Source organism: Ctenocephalides felis, unplaced genomic scaffold, assembly GCF_003426905.1.
Source record: "Ctenocephalides felis isolate EL2017-DRISC unplaced genomic scaffold, ASM342690v1 CF-g0.4_SCAFFOLD_03013, whole genome shotgun sequence".
NCBI classification, from domain to species: domain Eukaryota; kingdom Metazoa; phylum Arthropoda; class Insecta; order Siphonaptera; family Pulicidae; genus Ctenocephalides; species Ctenocephalides felis.
Window position 1 is genome coordinate 19,370 of NW_020539167.1, and position 24,561 is coordinate 43,930.

A 24,561-nucleotide genomic window follows, 5' to 3' on the forward strand; every position below is an offset into this window, starting at 1 on the left:
AAATGAGATCCTTACTTACTTAGCAATTTCTGGGAAATCTGGAAAATCAAATTCAAAAATATAAAATTAGAGCAAATGTACGTGCAAAAACTATGAAAGTTAAAAACAAAATAGATGGATTCTTGGATAATTATAGATAAAACAATGTAATCCAGTGATTGATTTCTATTAAAAATAATACAAACATATAACAATAACATGTCTCTTGATGGATACTCAGAAAGTCGTTTTCTACATGTTTATTTCTAATCTCAATAGTAGTTAAAGATTAATTTATTATATAAAGATCTTTGGAGAATGTTAATACTCGAGTGTGAATCTACGCAAATGAGTAAAAGCATGCGAAGAATGAGTACAAATTTACTTGGAGGAGTATTAATCTACTCCAATAAGTGTAAATCCAGTGTGAATCAACTTGAATGAGTAAAGATATGGGAATGAGTATAAATCTATTTGAATGAATATTAATCTTTCCCAATGAGTGTGAATCTATTTCTACATGAATGAGAAAAAATATGGGGATGAGTATAAATATACTTGGATGAGTATAAATCTACTCCGATCAGTGTAAATCTATGTGAATGAGTGTAAATTTACAAGTATGAGAACAAGTCTGTTACATTAGGTGTAAATATATTAAAACTACTACAATAAATGCAATTCTGTATAATAAGAGTAAGTATACATGTATGAGCACAAATATACTGTAATAAGTGTTAATCTACTCCAATGAGGATCAATCTACATGAATGAGTGAAAATAAAACAATAAGTATGCATCCAATATGAATCTACATAGTAAGTCCAACATAAATCTACAAGTATGAGCACAAATCTACTACAATAAGTGTAAATCGGTTCCAAGTAAATCTACTGCGATGATTTTAAACCTACTACAATGATATTAAATCTGGTTGTTTACTGGTGTTTTACTAAAGAAAGTGAGCATCTACAACAAAGTGTGTAAATCTGCTCGAATAATTGTAAATCTACTACAATAGTTTGAATCTACTACCATAAAAGTTAATTTAACTCAAAGATTGAAAATGTATGAGAAATGTCATCTAATATCTTCTAATAACTTCTTGTAATTAACTGCTGTAGATGTTTCATAAATACAAAAATGAGTAGATAAGGGGTGGAGCATCTAATAAAAACAATATTTAAAAAATAGATAGAAAAAGATGTATAACTGTATAAGAATCGCCATGATTCTTACGACGTTGCCACCGGGAGAAAAACGGCAATGTTTGAAAATCCATAACAAAAGAATTTTCTTTCGTTGTTATTCGTTTTGGTTGTGAGCACTGTTGTTTAGTTTACAAGACCTCAATGTATTTTTGTATGTTAATTGTATTTTAAGATGTGTTGTTGATTTTACGTTAGATTCAACACACTCACTCACACTTGAGTGGGGTAAAAAAAAACAGGCTAACATTTGCCTTGAAGGTGTAAAAAATATAAAATAGCAAATAAACTATATAGTGGGGTGTATGTCATCGTGTCTTAAGGCAAATTGCTGGAACTTTCCGTACCGTAACAAATTGTTAGAGGAATACTGAATGTTTTCGAATAGATTAGAATTGATTATTATTAATATTGTAGCATTGTCTAATATTTATAAGAATTATATAAACTGAATTGCAAAGCTGAAATTATTTGTTTAAAGTATATTATAACTATAGTCAGAATTAAAAATAAAATCTAAAGTATTTTCGATGTACAATTTTTTTTTTTTTGAAAAAAAAAGTTGAAACAGAAGTTTTTTTTTCCAAAATTAATTATTTTGTTAGGCCAAGCAGAAAATTCTTTAAATCATTTAAATCGGACGCTTAGTTCTCTCAAAAACTGCCATTTTTTACATACTCAGCTCCTTATTTTCGAAATGGCTGGGCCTGCTTTTGCCAAAAACTAATAAACACTTCTCCCAATCATTACTAATTGAATGTTTTTTAGATCATTCAAACCGGATGCTCCGTTCTCTCAAAACCTAGATTTCAATTTTTTGCACTCTTTGCTTTTTATCTCTGTAACTGCTGGACCCGCCTTTGACAAAATCTAATCAGCTCATCTCCCTATCAATAGGAATCGAATGTTTTTTAAACCATTTAAATCGGTTGATCCGTGCGCCCGAAAACGTGACTGGAAATTTGTATCCATACATACATACACACACATCCACACACACACATCCATTTTTTCTGAGGTATGCCAAAACGTTCAGAAACCTTCAAAACGTCGAGAAATGTTAAAATTTTCAATTCCGATTTTCGGCCCATTACAATAACTTACCCTACGGGAAGTTAATTAATAAAAAACAAAAGATCATTACTTTATATTCACATTTATTTATTTATATTCATCACTAACTTAGTTAGTCACAAAATAACTATAAAAAGTGTGAAGCACTGGAAAACGAGCAGACTGGTGCAGACACTATTCGGATTCTAATGACTAATTTGGCGTAAAAACACAACATCCACTATGCTAATCGTTTTGGAATTGTTTAAAGGCTTTCCTAATCACTTTTTCATACTTTTCAATGTAATAATTAATGAACATATTCACTATTTCAATGGCAAATTGAAATGTTTCAACATAACCTAGAAACCATTCACTCACAATGCCGAATCTCACTCACCTTTCAATGTAACACTATTTCTAGGATTCTAATGACTAATTTGGCGTAAAAACACAACATCCACTATGCTAATCGTTTTGGAATTGTTTAAAGGCTTTCCTAATCACTTTTTCATACTTTTCAATGTAATAATTAATGAACATATTCACTATTTCAATGGCAAATTGAAATGTTTCAACATAACCTAGAAACCATTCACTCACAATGCCGAATCTCACTCACCTTTCAATGTAACACTATTTCTAGGATTCTAATGACTAATTTGGCGTAAAAACACAACATCCACTATGCTAATCGTTTTGGAATTGTTTAAAGGCTTTCCTAATCACTTTTTCATACTTTTCAATGTAATAATTAATGAACATATTCACTATTTCAATGGCAAATTGAAATGTTTCAACATAACCTAGAAACCATTCACTCACAATGCCGAACATGGCCGGTAATCTCCGAACAAAACTCTGTACCTCGATTTTAGTTTGAGCTGCTCTCCCTTGGAGCGCTCTTGCAGCGATTTGGCACTCATCTGGTAAGAATTTCAACGCGGGCAATCAAACAATTTCGAGAACGTTCAGTTGCGTTTATAAGAGATTAGGATTAGTTTGCAAGCAAAATGTCGATGTGTTACGTTCCAGGGTGCACTAATACCAAAAAATGCAAAATTGCATGTATTTCCAGCGAGAAATGACAAAGTACGTAATAAGAATAAAATAACCAAACATTAATCACAAATAAATATTGTTTTGGATGTGGTAGATGTTTGCTATTTGGCTGGTCAAAACTAGTGTTTTCTACTAGAACCTATGTAGTATGTAAAATGATTAATAATATTTACGGGCCTTCAACAATAAGTAAGTATTTTTATCAATATGCATACTTCAAAATACTTGCATCTATTACTACTAGTCTGATATAAGTTTTTATTATAGCATAATAACTGAGACATTTAACAATGCTAGGAATTTTAAGGTTATAATTATTGAAAGATAAAATTGCTGTCAGACTAACCAACTCACTGATAGGTAAGTTTTTAAGAATTATTCTTGTATTAATAATAAAGGTTTATAATAAATAGTTTAACATTGATTTTTTTCAGCAGTTTTTCTCTTGGAAGTAGTTATGAAACGGGTTTACTAAACACAAGTATTGATATGAGACGAATAAACAGGGAAAAACATTAATAAAGAAATTACAAGCCAGTCTGAAACATGCTGAAATATTTGCTGATCTTACACTGGCATTGAATAATAGTATTCATAATGATATATTAAGTCGGCTAAGAGAAGATACTGAATTATTAAATGGAAGGAAATTCATGCTTAATGATAAAATTCTAGCTAAGGGGTAATTTAGGTTTGGCTATGTTCCACGAAAAGTTTGTGAGTAGTGATAGTTGCATTTTGATATTACACAAAAATATTATTATCTGCGTTGTTTAATGATCGTAAAGATAATCACATTGTACAGATTGACAGGAACTGTCAAATGGAAGAAAGTATATATTTGCTAATCTCTTTTTTATTTAGAGGAATAAAACACCATTAACGTGCACCCCTTATTTCTGATAGAGATGTTATTCTTAAATGTGTAATTGAAGATGCCATAAGAAAACTATAGTACTTGTACATTACTATTAATAATTTCCTTTTTTTATGTTAATGATGATAATGACATTTTGTTCAACATTCAAATGAACATCAACACTAGTCGTAGAAAATATTAATAGAAACAAAACCGTAACTTAATTGTTAATTAGCATTATTCGAAAAAAATATAAACTGAGTTGCTTGAGAAGATTATCGTATGCATTAATTTTGCAAATGATTTTTAAATATATATATTTTTTACTTTTTATATGAATATAATTATTTTTCTCTTTTTAGTTTCTAGAAATTTTGTTGCTTTTGCGAATATGAAAGAGATCTGATAGCTTCTCAAATTTTTGCGAATAATGAAAGATATGCAATAGTTTCTCAAATTTTTTGATTTATTTATTATTGAGATAGAATTATGAGATGTGTTTAAATTATTTATCTTAATCTAATTGTAATTATAAGTAATCTTTGCTCTAGAAATATAAATATATATATATATATATATATATATATATATATACATTTTTATTTCTTTTGTGTTTAGCTTATAAGGATGAATCTTTTGTAACCATGTGTGTAAAATACTATTGTTAAAAATAAATGCTTTTTAAAATTCAATTTCTTTTTTTGTAATTTTGAATTCAAACGGTCTATAATATTGGTGCATTTCTATACTATTTTTTGTACGCACCCGTTCTACGATCGACGCGTGCGCACCAAGGGAGAGCAGCTCGAACTAACCCCGGCAAGTTGACAGTTAACGTGGCAACGAAATATGCCCCGAGAGAGCGATCTATAACTCTTCTTTTATCTATGATGCCGAATATTATGCTCCCGATTACGTCGGTTGGTACTAATGCATAATGGCAAATGTAATTGTAACTTATTTATAGGTTAAGGATTTTATGTCAAACATAGAAAATGCAAAATAAATGAGATTTTATTGAATAAATTATTATATTTTAATCATTTTCACTAAAAAATTAAGTTTTATATATTGACCCCGCCCACTCTCGATTGGCGTGGGCGTGGCCGATAGTGTCTGTAGGGATAGTGTCTGTTGGCTTGACGCGCCTAGCTGGCTAGATCACTTTCCGAACTTTTAGTTTGAAACGAGACAGAGTCTGGTAACGGTCGATACGGGAATTTTAATTTTAAATTGGAGCACCTGGGAGTCGCTAATTAATAGTAATTAAATAAATTAAATCAATTAGTTTATTAATAATAAAAATTGTTGTTTAATAGTTTATGAATTGTTATATTGTTGTTTGATTTATTGCTGTGTATTGTTGGGTTTGTTGTTTGAACCAGGGATTTTATATACAATCAGTTCAGGTTAGTCCAGTCATTTATATTATATATATATATATATATATATATATACATCTATATCTATATATATATAAATCTCGTGTCACGATGTTGGTTCGCGATGGACGCCCAAACTACTGGACCGATTTTAAATTTTGATAGCTTATCGTGTGCATATATATCCAACTTAGGTTATAGGAAATTTTGAAAAGTAAATTTAAAATATAAATACATAATTTTTATAAATTTCAAAAAATTTTGACAGAAAATGACCAAAAAAAAAAAAACACTAAAATGACAAATGTCAAAATTAAAGGAAATTTGGATATATAATTTTTGAAAAAAAAAATTTGACATTTCAAAAAATAAAATTCAAAAACATGTACATATATAGAAATATCCAACATTTATATCAAAATTTGATGAAATGCTACATACAAAATCACTGATTATAGTTTTAAATCTAATTAAAAATCAATGCTTAAAAATTTAAATAAATGTTGACATGAAAAAAAAATTAAATGTCATCTGTCAATATTTATGAAAATAATTATATAAATAGATTTATGATTTAGATTTAATTGATTAGCTTACCAAATTATTTCGGAAACCAAAACTTCATTAAAACCTTATAGATTAGAGATCACAATAAAAAAGCGGCACTTGAATTTAAAAATAATCATAACCAAAATTTTGACATAAAAAAAGAATGTTTAACGAGTTACTTCAATAAGACGCAAATAAATTAATTATTACAAGTTATGTTACAGAAAATATTGCCTAACAAATTATAGATACAAAACAATATTGTAAACTAAATATTTTCAAAAAATTTTGACAGAAAATGGCCAAAAAAAACAAAACAATAAAATGACAAATGTCAAAATTTATGGAAAATTTGAGAAAAAAAGATTTACGATTTTTGAAAAACAAAAATTGACAGTTCAGAAAATATAATTCACAACATGTACATATATAGAAATATCCAACATTTATATCCAAATTAGATGAAATGCTATATTCAAAATCACAATTTATAGTTTTAAATCTAATTAAAAGTCAATGTTTATAAATTTGAATAAATGAAAATCGTCAAATGTCATTTGTCAAAATTTATGAAGATAATTATATAAATAGATTTACAATTTATATTTATTTGATTAGCTTACCAAATTATTTCGAATACCAAAACTTCATCAAAACCTTTTAGATCAGAGATCACAATAAAAAAGCGACATATTGAATTTAAAATTAATCATAAACAAAAATTTGACATTTTACAAAAAAATGTTTAACGACTTCAATAAGAAACAAATAAATTAATTATTCGAAGTTATATTGCCGAACAAATTATAGATACAACACAATATTGTAAAATAAATATCATATATTAATTTTCGACCAAAAAGGAAATATTTTGACATTTACAAATATACTGCATATTGAATATATTAAATTGACATTCACTATTTTTCAATTAAATAAAAATGTAAAAAATCAAATATTTAGATAAAAAATTGTATATTCAGATAACGATACTGATTTGTTAATTTAGACTGAAACCTGATTTATTCATTAATTTAAAAAAAAATGACATAAACAAAATTAAAATAAGCAAAACACCTGCATCATGCGTTGGAATTAATTATCGAAGTGTAAAGAAATTTGTGTAATTAAAATAAAATATTATTATTATATGATTTGATATAAATTTTGATTGCCATCGCAAACGTAAATCATACAGAAAATTGTAACCTCTTAAATGGAATTATAGTACAATCTGAAGGTATAATTGCAATCTGACAAAAATAAACTAGACAAACTAAATATTATATCATATTATATTAAATTTCGATCCAAAAGAAAATATTTTGACAGTTATAATTAATTTGAAATGAAATGCAAATGTCAAAAATCAGATCTTTATGTAAAAAAATATTTATTTCCACAATATTCCCGTGTTGAATTTGCACTTTTTTATGAATTTAACAAGCATATAATATATTCATTGATCACTTAAAATAATTATTAATTTATAATAAATAAATATTGACGTATTTGACATGACAAAAGTATAATAAACAAAACGCTATGATGCGAGTGAATTAATTTTTGAAGTACGAAATGTCAAATAATTTTGAAAATTATAACAAGTTTTTAACTATTTGTCAGAAAGAATATATTTTATTACAAATTCATACCCATATCAAGCACCAAAGTAATAAATACTATTTATAAAATGACATATTATTTATAGACAATATGATTTTAATGCATATTTTAATTATATGTTTTATATAAATATCGAATAAATATATTCATGTTTCACTTGATTTCAATGAAAATAATTCAATGCCAAAATAAAAAGTATACATCTAAAATTATAGTCTAAATATTACAATTTTGATAAATAATCATCCATTATTTTACAGTACGAAAATTGATAAAAAATTAATAAAAGTGCCAAAAATCAAACATTTTATAGATTTGGACTCGGATTTCTCAGAACTTTATCCATGTTAGTTTCAGGGATAGTATGAATATCAATTTGCAGTCGAAAATTTATATGATAAGTGATTAAAACATTATAGATCAAAATAAAAATGTCACATATTGAATTTAACATTAATCATAAACAAATTAAATGAATTTTTAACGACTTCAATAAGATACAAATAAATTAATTATTCCAAGTTATGTTATCAAATTATAGATATAAATTATATCATATTATATTAAATTTCGAACCAAAAAGGAAATATTTTGGCATTTAAAAATTTAGTGCATATTGGATATATGAAATTGACATTCAATATTTTTAAATTAAATGCAAAAGTAAAAAATCTGATATTTATATAAAAATTATATATTTAGAGAATAGTACTGCGCTGATTCAGACTAAAATCTAATTTATTCATTGATTAAAAATATTTCACTATTTGACATAAATAAAATTAAAATAAACAAAGCACTATGATGCGTTCGAATTAATTATCAAAATGTAAAGAAATTCGTGTAATAAAAATATAACATTATTGTTAATATACCATGTATATTATAAGAACTTTTGCAATGCGGAAAAATATTTTTGATGGCAAAACAGCGTTTGCCGGGTCAGCTAGTATATATATATATATATATATATATATATATATATAAAAGTTGTTCTTGGGCGTCCATCCAATAATTGAATCCATTTTATTGAAGTAAAATGTTTTCTTATCAAACGTGCATACAAATAATTTAAAAAAAAAATTTAAAAAAATTTAAGTATAATGGCATAATATAATGAAACCAGTTACTATAGCAAGTTATAAGGCACGACTTTTAATAACTATTAAATTAAAAACATTATTAAATTAAAATGAAATAAATGAAGAGACATGTTATAAGCTTGGAGAAATTTTAACGAGTCAATTATTGGATGGACGACCAAGAACAACTTTATTATAATATTTTACCATCTGAAAGAACCTGTATATGTATATATATATATATTTATTTATGTTAAAGTAGTTAATTTTGATGTTGAGAAATATGAGTAAGTTCTTCAAGGGCATACATCAAATAAACATACATCTTATTTGATGTATGCCCTTGAAGAACTTACTCATATTTATTTATTTATTTATTTATTTATATGTAATGTATATATATATATATATATATATATATATATTTATTTATATGTAATGTATATATATATATTGTTACGAATGTGTGGGTGAGGACCCACACACGGATGTAAAATAACACACAACTACCCCTCTCCCTATATGCATAAAAACACCATGTCCCTGATGAGGAGTGTGTCGAGGGCTGAGAGTTGTCTGTTTTAACAGTCTAGTAGTAGTCTAGAAATGGTGGTAGTTTTGAGGTAGTCGTTGTCGGGGTTGAGAGTTGCCGGCGTGGCCTCAGTGTCGACAAACGTGCGGTCCAGCGCACGAAAGTGTTAATAAAATGTATTGAATGTGAGATTAGAGGACATCATGGGGGGACAGCGTTCGGAGACTGTCCCCAAACAGAAAGTAGACTTAGTGAAAATACCTAAAGGTGATGGTTAAGTGATTTATGTGAATCGGGCCCGATGTATGGACATGTGATGGACACTGGTTGCGCCGTGGTTAAAGATAAGTCTAGAATAAGTTGCATGTTAGAATAAGAAATGTTTTAGATTAAAGGATTGTTATGTTTAAATATAGGTTTGTTAATTAAGTTACGAACAAACGCCTCTCATTACTTGTAGTTGTAAATTTAAATAATCTTTCAGCAGTACGCGATAAAAGGTAACAGTGAGTTTAACTGACTGACAATAAAATAAGGATTAGAAAGAAATAAAAGGAATTCGTAACAAATAAAAGGAATTCGTAACAAATGGTGGACTAGCGCCGGGTACTACTTTTCGTTGGTTCAACGATCAGATGATTAAATTAGCATAAATTATTTTGGTAATCATTCTGGTCCACCATCGACGGTAGTACTTACGATCTCGGTAATATAATTTTATTGTTAGTTAATTCGCGGTTATTTTTTCTTTTGTTTAAGTTTGCAGTAGTGTCGGGTTATTTTTATTTATCGATTTTGGTTTTTGATTTTTCGCGAAGATTCGGCATTTCTTGATTACGCGTTATTATTAAATTGGTATTTATGAAATTTGTTGAACTCTTGGTTATCATAGTTGAGTGTACAAAAGATTGTTGGAACACTTAAAATTATGAAAATATAGTGCAATTTGAAATAATGTTTAGCGGTATATATAAATTGAAATGTTGTTGTGTGATCAAAGGGGTCTTCTATGTATGTTGGGGTTAATGTAAACGTAATTTGCGAAATTGGTTGGCGCGAAAACGAATAATCAAGTAGTTCAAGTAATTGTTAGAATTTTGATTTGTGGATTTTGAAAATCTATTTAATTTGTAAAATTTAAAGGTTGTTTTATAATAATTTTGAAATGCTGAATCTATTTATTGTATTTGTATTTTTGTTCGTTAACGTTTGTTTTGTTCAGTCGCGCGGTTTGTTTTATTTCGATTTTTGGGAAAGGCTTTTGTTCGTGTACTATTAGATACGTGTTCCCTAGGTTAGTTATAATTACCATCATTTTAAATTAAGATTATTAGAATATAAATTTTAAATTCGAAATTATTATAATTAGTGTATAGAAAAATATTGTTCTATGCAGATTTAGAATTTTTTTTTATCACGAACATTATTAGGATTGTTTAGTGTATTGTGTTATGCATAATCATTTTCGTAAACACCAATACATAAAATAATTTGTTTTTTTTTTTTTTTATAAAATTTATGATGATTGCCAGATACAGTATGTTATGTTATACAGCTAAGTGTTGTTTCATGGAAATCGTTCTTGTGAGTAGAGTTTATTATTTTTTTATATATATAGTCGTAAATATTTTAAAGAAAGTTATTTTAAAATATCATATTGCAAGGGTAAGATATCGTTGAAGTCCTTTTCTCTTAGAATTCGATTTCAAATCATAGACATTTAAGTAACGCAGCAAGATAATATTTATGTCTCTTTTTTTTGTGTAAACATTTCATCCCTACGTTTTTAAGGCGCCACAACGCGGGTGGCTAGTATATGTGAGTTCGAAAATGTCCAGACATCGTTCTCGTGTTGCGAACTTATGGTCGCCCTATATGTCAACGCCAGGCTAAAAGCTTTTTTTTTTTTGGTTTAAGTACTAGATTTTTGAGTTGCGTAGATAGTTTTAAGTGTAATGTAAAAAATATTTTAAAATTAGGGAAGATGTCTTTGTATATATATATATATATATGTTTTCTTTTGTTGAGTCAGGGGTTTACAATCGTTTTCGAATACATGTGGCTGTTTGTAAAATACGAGCGAATTTCCTTTTTAGTTTAGTTTTGTTTGCGCTATTGCGTTAGAGTATTTTTATTATGATTTGTTTTATCTCAAAATTTAGAGCAGTTTTGAGAATTGCGGAGTTATTCGCCTCCGTGCATATGAGGTGCCGAATATTTATTTGGGAATGCGTCGAAAACAACGGCTTACAGGGATTTGAATTGTGGCAAATTTTTGTTAGGTCGATCACCACCGCCTGAATAGCTTGTATATAATTCAGTGCGAAAGCTCTTGGTGACACCGATTTTCGATATGCATTTGAATTGATCAGGATGTCTTTGGTGATTTTCAATTAGAGCGGACTTAGCCACTCCGATTTAATTGTAATCAGTCGAGCCCACTGACATCAAGGTCGATACGGCTCATACTGCCAATAGTGAAATGGGATTAGAAATTTAATTTTTATATTTGATAGTTTTTTTTATATGGTTGTTACTGTTAAAAAATACTTTGATGCTGTTTTTATTATTAATTTGTTTTTTGAATTATTGTTGAATTGTTTGTGTTTAGTACTTAATGATTGATATTTAGTTTTCGCGGTAGAAAAGATGGATAAAGGAAACGTCGAATAAATTTTATTGTCTTCAGTTAAAAAAAATCATAGGTTTCTCGTCCCTTTCATTCAACCGGTTATGTTATTTTGCAATTATTCCATTAGCGCAACAAGACGGCAGTCACATGTTTAATCAAATATAGATAAGATAGATAGGAATAAAGGATTAAGGATAATAATAATTCAGTAAGATCATAATCGCAAAATAGGAGATAATTAATAGATACGTAGTAATACTTAGTTAGATAAATTTGCGAGCGCGTCCGGTCCATGTGAGACGAAACTATTATTCGGCAAAAGGGGCGTGTACAACACGTAAGGGAAGACGAATGCAATGCGACAAAGGGACAAATAGAAATGCAAGTAGGACTAGAGGGAGGTATAAGAAATGCAAAAAGCCTAATAAGCGAAAAGGAAGAATGCATAAGTCGCTAGGATTTACGAAAAAGATAGGCAAAAGTAGGAGAAAGTAGATGAAAAACAATAATGGCGAGCTTCCGAATAACCCATAGGCCAAATAGTTAGATGGCATACTGATTGTTTTTTTTTTGTTCAATGCTCGATTCGGTTTACAAACGTTTTATAATAACAGTAAGGTTATTTTTGATATAATTGTTATTTATTACACCTGTTGTTTCTTTGTTTTTTACGAGATTTATTATATAAATGTAATTACTTGTTTATAAACTGTTTGTTTTTTTTTCTCCTTTATACAATTAATGCACGCCCCGATATAATAGAGTTAAGAATAGTAATAATATAGAATAGAGTTCAGAATAGTAAGAATATATAGGTAAAAAAAAAGGTGGTAAATGCATAGGTAGCAAATTGTATGATCAAGATGGATTACAAAATAAAGTGAAAAAAAGGGCAAGTTACACAATAGCTCATAAATTAAGGACTTTTGAATAATTTGATAATTTGTTAAAATTTAAAATATTTGGTTGTGTCGGTTTACAGATATTAAATAAAAATGCGTATGATTTTATTTTGTCGTTGTTTCTTTATTATCCTTTCTATTTGTTACACCTGCTTTTCTTCTCGCAAGTAAATTCATCATTGAAATAGTAACATTTATAAATTCGTTTTTGCAATGCATGCGCGATCAGACAAGTTATAATAAGAATACATTTTTGTTAGAGACAGATAAATGCGGTTTGATAATTAGAAAATTTATCCGTTTAATAATTTAGATAATAGTGGCAAAAAAGTAGTTTGCTTAGAAAAATGAGAAGAAAACTACGAATAGGATTTTGAATAAAGAAATTTATGAATAATTAGAAGATAGAGATAGAATAGGGCGGTTTAACAGCAAGTGTAGAGACGTTGGTTTGTACTTTGGTGTTATTTTTCCATCACTCAGAGAGCACTGGGCGATACTTTATAACCGTTGAGAATAATGTTGGGATAATATGATATTGGGGAAAAAGATGTTGAGGAAAAAAAAGATGTCCTTGTGAGGGATTCAAGGAAATAAAGGAAATAATTTGCGTATGAAGGAATACGACGCGAAAAGAGAAAATTGGGGGTTAATAGATGATTATTAACATAAATAAGAATAGATGAATATTTTGATTTGGTTGTGAAAGTGGTTGTTTAGTTCAGTCGGGAGTAAGTATGCATATTTTTATGAATGTCAGCTGGCCAGCTAAGTATAAGAGATAAGTGTATTTTGATTTTTCCCTCGTTTTAAATGAAAATGTTTTAGGTTTTAATGCAAGATTTGAGTGAATATAAATTTTAAAATGATTGTTGTTTTGTGTTTGATATAATGTATGTGGGTTATACTCGGGGTGTTTAGAAAAAGTAAATTGAGAATAGAATTGGGTTTTGCGATTTTTGGGAAAATTTGGGGTTTTACGGTTTTGGGGAAAGATCGCCCGGGCTGGTGTTTTGTTGTTGTTATGGTTATTGATTATGTATTTGATTTTGATCTCACAGCATGGGGATAAGGATTTGGGCTGTGGGAGCACCCCCAGCGAGGGATCTGGTGCTCTGAGTGAGACCGTTGAAGCGTGATGCATCACATACAAGCTGATTGCTATCACGCTATCCATTTGGAAGCTTTGGTTGTTGATTATGTTATATGTATTTTAGTGAAATGTTGTGGATTTCACGCTAGAGCCGGTACTTTTCACCACATTGTACCGCCGCTAATGTGAAGTTTTTGAGCAAATATCCGCTCCCGATGCCTGCTCAAAAGCTTCCGCCATCAGTAAGCGTCGCGCGACGTTGTGTGTTGTTTGGTTTTTATTGCTGATGGTAATTTCCTTCTGAAATTATAAGCGGGCGCGATGCTGCTTCAGGTCTTTTATTGGATAGGCAAGGTGCTATCGGCATCTAGCACCGTTTGGAGCCTAGGAACACCGGGGAAACAAGCATTCCGACGACTCACTTCTTGTTTTTATATTGAGAAGCGCACTTGCTGTACACGGTTTAATAGTAATAGAAATAGTTAGACTAGGGTAAAAGTAAATTACGTTTATGTTTGCGTTTGATAGAGTTGGGACCGCCAAATTCAAAACAGTCAGCAATTCCCGAATTTTAAAATAATATGTAGAGTATTTTAATTACTTATGTTCAATTTGACTTTTATTGTTTTTATTCTCGCTCTTAGTCTTACTCTTGCAATGCTTTTCTTTTGTTGTGTGTTTTCTGTTTTTACATTGTTAAGTAAACATTGTCGTTAATAAGTATGTAACTAGGTTTAGGTTGATAAAAAAAACAAATGCGTTTATGTTTTACACAAATCAAATATTTATGTCGAATGTAAATTTGTTGTAGTTATAATGTCATTATTTTAAGTTTTAGAATCTATTGTTAGAAGAAATTAAAAAGCTGTTGATAAAAATATTATGAGATAGTGTTATTTTTTTAAATTTTATAGAAGTAAGTGCTAAGTGTAGATAAGTTTATGTTCATTTTCTGAGTGTTTTTATGCTATTTACTTTTATAATGTTTGATAATTTTTAATACTTGATAAGTTCGAATATTTTTTTTCATTAAATTTGATATGTTTAATTAACTTTGATCGATTTTGTTATTATATTTGAATGTAGTTTATGTAGGTAGTAATAAAAGCAATAAGGTTAGATCAAAGTTTTAACAAACAGTGAATAAGTAAAGGGGACTAAGTGATGTTTTTTTTTTTTGTTTGTTATGACACTTTTTGGACAAATACACTAAACTGTTAATGTAATCTTACTTTTGGTTGAAATCTGTTGGGAAGTAATTTTGTGTAACAGTGCAAGAAAAAATTGAACGCGTGTACAACTACATTACTGAAACATCGCGACCCGAATTGTGTATCAGGGTGCTAGAGGTCGACGCCTGTGCAGATGCTATGCCGGATTTAGGAAAGTCTGAGCCTACGGGATAAGAGCAGACCGCAGATCGGACAAGTGGGAATGCGCCATCGATGTTTTATCCGGGGAGCAGACTGATATTGGAGTGCACCACCTAGGTTCCGGAGCAGAGAAAGCTGGTGCAGCACCAGGGATGGAGTTTTGAAAGATCGAGGGCGATCTTTAGAGGAGGTGGGGTAGTGTTACGAATGTGTGGGTGAGGACCCACACACGGATGTAAAATAACACACAACTACCCCTCTCCCTATATGCATAAAAACACCATGTCCCTGATGAGGAGTGTGTCGAGGGCTGAGAGTTGTCTGTTTTAACAGTCTAGTAGTAGTCTAGAAATGGTGGTAGTCTTGAGGTAGTCGTTGTCGGGGTTGAGAGTTGCCGGCGTGGCCTCAGTGTCGACAAACGTGCGGTCCAGCGCACGAAAGTGTTAATAAAATGTATTGAATGTGAGATTAGAGGACATCATGGGGGGACAGCGTTCGGAGACTGTCCCCAAACAGAAAGTAGACTTAGTGAAAATACCTAAAGGTGATGGTTAAGTGATTTATGTGAATCGGGCCCGATGTATGGACATGTGATGGACACTGGTTGCGCCGTGGTTAAAGATAAGTCTAGAATAAGTTGCATGTTAGAATAAGAAATGTTTTAGATTAAAGGATTGTTATGTTTAAATATAGGTTTGTTAATTAAGTTACGAACAAACGCCTCTCATTACTTGTAGTTGTAAATTTAAATAATCTTTCAGCAGTACGCGATAAAAGGTAACAGTGAGTTTAACTGACTGACAATAAAATAAGGATTAGAAAGAAATAAAAGGAATTCGTAACAAATAAAAGGAATTCGTAACAATATACATATACATATACATATATATGTATATATATATATACAAATATATATTCATTTCAACACTCAACAGCACGTTATTAAACATATATACGCGTACGGTATCACACACACACACACACATACGTACACACATTTATAAATATTTATATATATACTAGCTGACCCGACAGACGTTGTTCTGTACCCACGTCTAAAATTTTTCAATATTTTATACTAATATTTACTGCTTAGTTAAAAATAATAATTACTGTTTTTTGAAATACTATTTACACCAATATATGAGTGATGTTTAATGTAGAACTGTTTCAAATAAAATGATTGTTCTCAATTCCCACAGATAACACTTTAATTATTCATTTAACAAATATTAAAAAATGTTCAATAAAATTGTATATTAAAAATTATACACTGCGATTTATAGAACAAATTTATTTCCAATAGCTCAATTTATTCTATTGCATTTAAGGGTTATATAGTATTTTTAGTCATACCTGTAGATGTGGATGCATAAATGAATGATTTTTTGTTTATTCACGACTAAAGCATTGATTTTCCAAATTTATCGCACTAAAAATGATCGTCTGCCTTTGTGATTTATGGTCTTAACATAAGATACACGTGTTGAAAATTGAAATCTTTTAAAAAGTACAACAAATTCAGAAAGAATTAATATTCTTTGCCGCATTCGCGGCAAAGGTGCAATATCACCTTTGCTTTCTTCTACCACCTTTTATTTTTATAATTATTGCTTCAATAATGTTGCCTATAATTTTTATAATTTCGTACTATATTTTAACTGGCTTTTAGTAATTTTAATATGTAAATTATATTTTTTTCTCCAATAAATCAATCAATATACATTATTGCTTAAGTTTATTATAAATTCTGTTTACATGTGCTCTATTCAACTTACGACCAACAAAATTATTGCTCTGTGAATTTTTTTACTGTGCTCCAATTTACTTGATAGTTTGGAAATAGGCTAATCCTTATCTTAAGTTCAGAAGTGAAAATAATTTGCACTCCGTCACCATCCACCGCATTAATTGGATTATTACTCTTTTAATTCTGATTTTATCAGAACTTTTAATACACTATTTTAAAGGTGATTAAATGAGCTACAACTTTTTCTATCATAAATTTTACCGTAACTTCTCTTAGACTTAAAGATAATATAGACTTTTTTTTAAATCTATATTTATAGATCATTGGATTTTTTTTGTTGATAATTTATTTTATTATTATTACTTTGTTGTTTTATTATTTTTAATGCTGCTCTTTTGTTATATTTTTTGTTATTTATTTATTGTTTTTATTGCACTTTATTGTTTTTCTAATAATATTATTATTCACAAGTTTCATTTATTAATTTTATTATCATTATTAACTTCCCGTAGGGTAAGTTATTGTAATCGTCCAAAAATAGAAATCGAAATTTTTTGCATTTTTTGACCTTTTGAAGGTTTCTGAATATTTTAGCATACTTCAGAAAAAATGGATGTGAGTGTGTATGTATGGATACAAATTTTTGTCCACGTTTTCGGGCGCACGGATCAACCGATTTGAATGATTTAATAAACATTCGATTCCTATTGATAGGGAGATGTGCTGATTAGTTTTTGGCAAAAGCAGGTCCAGCCGTTTCGGAGATATGGTGCAAAGAGTGCAAAAAATAGAAATCGAGTTTTTGAGAGAACGGAGCATCCGATTTGAATGATCTAAAAAACATTCAATTAGTAATGATTGGTAGAAGTGGTTATTAGTTTTTGGCAAAGGCAGGCCCAGCCATTTTGAAGATACAGAGCTAAATGTCCGATTCAAATCATTCAAATAACTTTCTGCTTGTTTTAACAAAATAATTGATTTTGGAAAAAAAAATTTGTATCATGTTTTTTAACTTCCCGAAGGAGAAGTTTGTGTTCATCAAAAAATCCGAATTGCCAATTTTATGTTCTCTCGACGTTTCAAGCCATTCTGAATCGAATGAGACCAAATTTGGAAAAAGAGAGATTTTAAAGATTTTTTGCCGTAAATCGACGTTTTCTCGAAAAACGGCTGGACCGATTTCAAAAATTTAAAAGCCATTCGATGTATCTCGATGAGAACTACTGTTTGTCAGTTTTGTGCGACGATCGACCAAGCCGTTTCTTAATAAATCACAGAAAATTCAAAAACCGTTCGAAAGATATTGGTTGGGAATCGTGCTGATTGGTTTTTGCTAGAGATCGGCCGGGCCGTTTTTTTGCAATAAAGTTTTCTAAAAAAAAACTTTGAAAATTCGTCAAAATTTGCAAAAATTGGTATCGTTTTTTGGGATTTGTCAAATTTTGATCGACGTTTTCTCAAAAACGCCTAAACCGATTTTAGAAATTTAAAAGCCATTTGATGTATTTCGCTGAGGACTATCGCTTGTCAGTTTGGTGCGACGATCTGCCAAGCCGTTTCTTTGCAATTTGAAAAAAAGTGTTAAACTTTTCGTCCATATTTAAGCTCATCCTATCGAACCGATTTTAAAAAATCAAAAACGGTTCGAAAGATATTAGTTGGGAATGATGCTGATTAGTTTTAGGTGAAAATCTACCGAGCCGTTTTCTTGTAATTAACTGTTGAAAAAAAAATTTAAGCCGATTTTCATGAAACTTTTTTTGACGATATACATCATGGTCTTATAGAACTTACTGCAATATTACGGCCTTACGACAAGTAGTTTAATTTTAAAAATTCGTCAAACTTTGCTAAAATTATTATCGTTTTTTTTTTTAAAGTAGGATTGATGAAGTATATTATTTACATATTTTTTTTTTGATTAAGTCGATTATTTTCACATATCGGGAAGTTCATGTTACTTGCCCCAAGGCTAAATACCAAACCAACTAGTTTGTTTTTATTTTATGACAATTATATGGATATCATTACAATGGAAAACTTTCCATTATTTTGTATTCTATTTTATTTTTCACTCTTATCTTATGTTACTATGTTATAATTATTATATTTTTCATTTACTCTTTAAATGATGAAATTATGACGAGCATATAACTAAATGTCTCATGTTGATACATGAAATCACTGATTTTCAATTCAATAAACATTAATTCAATAACCATTTGCCCAATAATAACCTTACTATTCTTATTACAGGGATGTTATCAGAAATGATTTGATATAGGCATTTGTGAACATCAGGTGATTTTGTGTAGTTATCTGAATCAGGTATGTTTTAATTTTTATAATTTTGATTTACTATTTCAATGATGATACTATGACAAGCATATAACTAAATGTCTCAATGTTGATACAAAAAAATGTAATATAGGGATAACATCATAATTTGATTTTAAATTATATTATAGTGTTGAATCATTCTTACAAAAATTTACAATCAAAACAGTTATTTTTTATTTTAATTTATTCTGCGATATGTTAGATAAAACAATGAGTAGAGATTGTCAACAATATAAAATAATACAACATTATAATTTATTTTATAATGTTAAATCGATTTTACAATTTTTTTTAGATTCATTCAATATTTGTCAAGCAAAGAGACCTCGATGCGAAATACTCATATGTTTTACTTACTATTTTGAAGTTCTAAATAATTAAATATATCATCTCAAAAAAACTGCCTAAAATAAATTATATAACTACTTTTATATAAAACAAACGTAGTGAGCATTATTATAATAACATATTTATCAAAATTAATGCCCAGTGCACATGAATGCCAGTATTTCTTGTAACATATTTTCTGTCAAGCTTTTATTGTAAGGTAAACTTATTTAAACATTTTAGTTTTAGCACTAGCCATGTCGGAGGAAACAATTATGTCTATGAATGATCAGGCAATTAAAATTGAACCACCAGAATATTCACCAGAAGACATTAAACTCGAAATGGAGGATGGATTTGATGATCATGATGTTACTGTTAAATCTGAATCGTGTTCTGAAGATGGTGATACGTGTTTAGAAAGATTCATGAATTCTGAGGTTACAATTGAAGAAGAAGTCAAACAGGAGTTAGTTGAAACATCAACTTATGAATGTGACGTTTGCAATAGTGGGGTACGTCCCCATGAATGCGATATATGCAAAAAGAAATTTACACAATCAGGTAGTCTGAAACGTCACATTCTGATACACAGTGGGGTACGTCCCCATGAATGCGATATATGCAAAAAGAAATTTACACAATCAGGTCATCTGAAACGTCACATGCTGATACACAGTGGGGTACGTCCCCATGAATGCGATATATGCAAAAAGAAATTTACACTAACAGGTCATCTGAAACGTCACATGCTGATACACAGTGGGGTACGTCCCCATGAATGCGATATATGCAAAAAGAAATTTACACAATCAGGTCATCTGAAAAGTCACATGCTGATACACAGTAGGGTACGTCCCCATGAATGCAATATATGCAAAAAGACATTCACAGTAAGAGGTCATATGATAAAACACATGCTGATTCATAAACGAGCATTCCTATAAATGTGAAGTATGTAATAAGGAATTTACTCAATCGAAGGATTTGAAGAGACACATGGCACTTCACAGTCAGAAGCGTGTATGTTATTTCGAGCATTTAAGTATTATTTAAATTTTAAAGTATATCTTAAGATGGTTTTATAAAGTATAATAAAAAATTAATTTTCTAATAATTTAACCCAAAATTTTTTTATTAGTAGTCAAATAAAATAATAACTTTATATCAATTGTATTGTTATTGAATTCATCTAAAATTTTTTTTGTATAAAAATAATATTTTTGAAATAAATGGTTTTAAATTTGGTACTCAACCTAAATGATGTGTAATAATATTAGTTTTGAACATTTGTTTATAAATCATGTCTGTATCTTAAAAAACTTAATAAAAAACGATAATTAAAGTGTAATTTTAAAAATAAATATGATATCGATAAATATGTTTTTGATATTTGTCAAAAAATTTCAAAATAATTACAAAATACTCAACAAAAACAAATAATTTGTATTTAATAACCAAAACTCAAAAAAATTTCTTATTTTCAAAATACTAAAATAGTAACTCACTTTAAAATGTTATCTTTGTTGCATAGCAAAGTCATATAGATAATTAAGTTAGATTGCGAAGAATTATTAAAGATTTAAAATATTATATCTAGTATTTTATGTTTAAATTGTGCTAGTAAAAAAACATTCAGAAGAATATAATCTAGCTAATAATATTCTTGCCTTTAAATATCTCATTGCAATATTTATGTGTCATTAATTAAATTTATTAAAACGCATTTATTAATATAAAATATTGTCTTGAATAAGGGGCAAAAGAATAAAAAGCCTTTAGTATTTAAATAGCCACTGCAAATATAAAGTTTTATAATTTTACGAATTTTTATTTAAAATTAAAATTTTTATTAGGTTATAAATATATAACTGTTTTTTTATTAACGTAAGACATGTTTATTCTAGAATGTAAAATAGAGTCAATAAAATATTTCTGGATATTTAAATATCAAAACAATTTTTTATTATTAGTGTTTATCTTTATTTAAAAATACATTGTAACAGCAGTATTTTAAATAAAAAAAATAAATAAAGCGAATTACAAATCGTAACGCAAAAACCAATATGTTTAAATAATAATAACCATTCTTTAGTTAATTTAGTATAAATAAAAGATATAAAATTTCAGCCTGGTATATTTTAAAAAATAAAAAAAGCAGGGGTTTAATTTATAAACTTGTAAATCACATATCATTTCTTTTTACCAAGCAAAAAGTTGAAAAATCGAAAGTATATATAGGATTTCAATTATAATTTATCTTAATTGTTTTAGAAATTTATAAATTCTTTTACAAACTTTTGCTTCATTGGAAATAAATGTTATATAAAAATATCTGAGTTAATATCTTAATAAGTTTATGATAAACTTTAATATTTTTAGAAACAAAATTTTTAGCTTTAAAACATTACGGAAAACATTTGTTTGAAGTCTAGATGACTTTTGTTTTAATTTAAAAAATGAAAAAATATAAGGTACCAATACAAACAGAATCAATACTATTTATAAAAAAACAATTTATATGTAAAGTTTATAATATTAGTTCAGCATTAGTGGGTTTTAAATTATTTAAAAATACAATCATGAAAATTTCTTTTGTTGGTTTATCCATATACGACCTAATGATATTTTAAAAACAAGATAAGATATAAGATGAAACAAGATCAAAATAATTTATATCGATGACAACCTCATAGTTAAAAAGATAAACAAAAAACAAATACCTTTTTCATAGAAGAATATTTTGTTGGTTTTACTAAAGTAAGTGACTTATTACCAACAATCAAAATTCTAAAAACCTCTATCTTTAAAAATAACGGTTATATTAAATTTAAATTGTAGGTTAATACTTATATTTATAAATTTAACAATATTTTTAGAAAACCTCCAAGAAAAAATATAGAATATTGTTAAAATTAAAATCATTGAAGTCCAAATTACCTTATTAACAGATTTAAGGACTAGTTAGCATACGAGTAATAAATTTTAAATCAAATCTGCAGGTTTTGTGTTGGTAAATAGCATATTTTATTTTCTTAATTTCATCATTTTTTATTATTAGCATCTACCTTTTATTATCTTTAATGTTTTTAAATTTATAAATAAATCAAATAGATTTATTAATTTGTTGAAGTAAATAGTTTCAAGCAAATAAATTTTTATACTTTAACAAAAAAAAGTAAAATTTTTTTATTAATTACAGCATAAATGTTAAAATCGGTTAATTTAATCTTTAAAAGTTATTAAAGATTATTTTTGTGCTGATTATGATTTAAATTTACAAACTTTACAGATTGATAATTAATTAGATTGCTTAAATACAGATAAAATTTTATTCAATACAAAAATAATATAATAACCTTAATATTAGTTATTGTTTATTATTTTTTCATTATTTTAGTTCTTATACATTTAAAAACTTTGAAAAAATTAATACACACCTAAAAATTAAAATGTATTTAAATATATTAAAATTAAAAAAAATTTAAATTATCTTTTGAAAATTCTAAAACTAAGTTTTTCACTATAAAATCTAAAAAACACCCAAAAAAAAAATATTTTTAACAATCTAAATATTTTGTAGAAATAAACATACATGGCTTATCTAGCAACTATTCTATTTATTTGTGTTTAATTATTATATTAGGATTAAGTTTTTGATTTTGAAGAAAAAACTATAAATAGAAAAATAAAGATTTGTTTTTTACAAAAATATGATTTAAAAAATTAACTAAGAATGTTTTGAGGATATATTTTTTCATGTTACTTAAGTTTTTAAAAATTTTTACAAAAAAACTATATATATTTGAAGTTTTTATTATTTATTTGCTTTTATTAGCAGAGAATTTTGCGTCTTCAATTCAATAAAAATAGTTACAAGTATACTTAGATAATAACAATGCAAAACGAAATAAAAAGTGTTATTCTAAGTTTATGTACAAAAACATACATTCATTAGATAGTCTCATTTAATTTAATAATTAGAAAAAAAAACTTCAAATAAAAAATGTTTATAAATTGAATGACATTTTATTTATGCACTTATTTGTGAAAAGCAAAGAAATATAAAAACAAAATGAAACTATTCCCTGGTAAAAAATCTTTTTATGTTAACTAATTAAAGTTTTTATTATGTATAAAGTTTAATAATAATATTTGTAATATTTAAAGTCAAATTATTTATTTAAATTTACCACTCTTTTATTATAAAAAACACGTTACTTTATTTGCAAAATATTTATAGAAACAAAAATTATTTTTTGTATTGAATTTTAGTTAAGCTATTAAATCATACAATTTACTATAAAAGCGCAAGAATTTTTACTTTCAATTTATAATAGAATAAAAGTTTTTTTTGGGTTGTTTTTTATTTTCATTTTTGATTGTTGTATTTCATGAAACTAGGATGTTCATTTTTTAAACGCATTATGGAAGTGAATAAAATATCATCTGTATAGCATCTATATATTAGAATCTTAAAGAGTTATGATGACAATTTTTATAAATATATTATCATAAATACAAAGAATAAAAAACTACAATACTATTTGAATTGTAAATAAATCATTTAATAATTGTAATCAATATGTGATTACTAAAGCTTTAGCATTTAAACAAAATTCACTTTTACGTATACACTTTACTGACCTTTTAAGAATATATCTTGAAACGCCGACATATATAAAAATTTAAATTTATTTACATATATAAACCATTTTTTTAATAAAAAAATATTTAAACATATTATAAATTTTAATAAAAGTAACTGCATAAAAATAATAAATAATATCTATAATATGATATTTTATCAAC

General features: G+C 27.6%; 1 protein-coding gene across 1 annotated transcript; it reads left to right on the plus strand.

Annotated features, from left to right (window-relative positions):
- Positions 1-20,006: 20,006 nt before the first annotated feature.
- Positions 20,007-20,516, plus strand: LOC113381706 (zinc finger protein 710-like; the record flags this gene model as incomplete). The annotated part of the gene is made up of 1 exon (XM_026620444.1): positions 20,007-20,516. A coding segment is annotated over exon 1 (510 nt), but the record flags the coding sequence as incomplete, so codon positions are not given.
- Between the last annotated feature and the right edge of the window lie 4,045 nt (positions 20,517-24,561).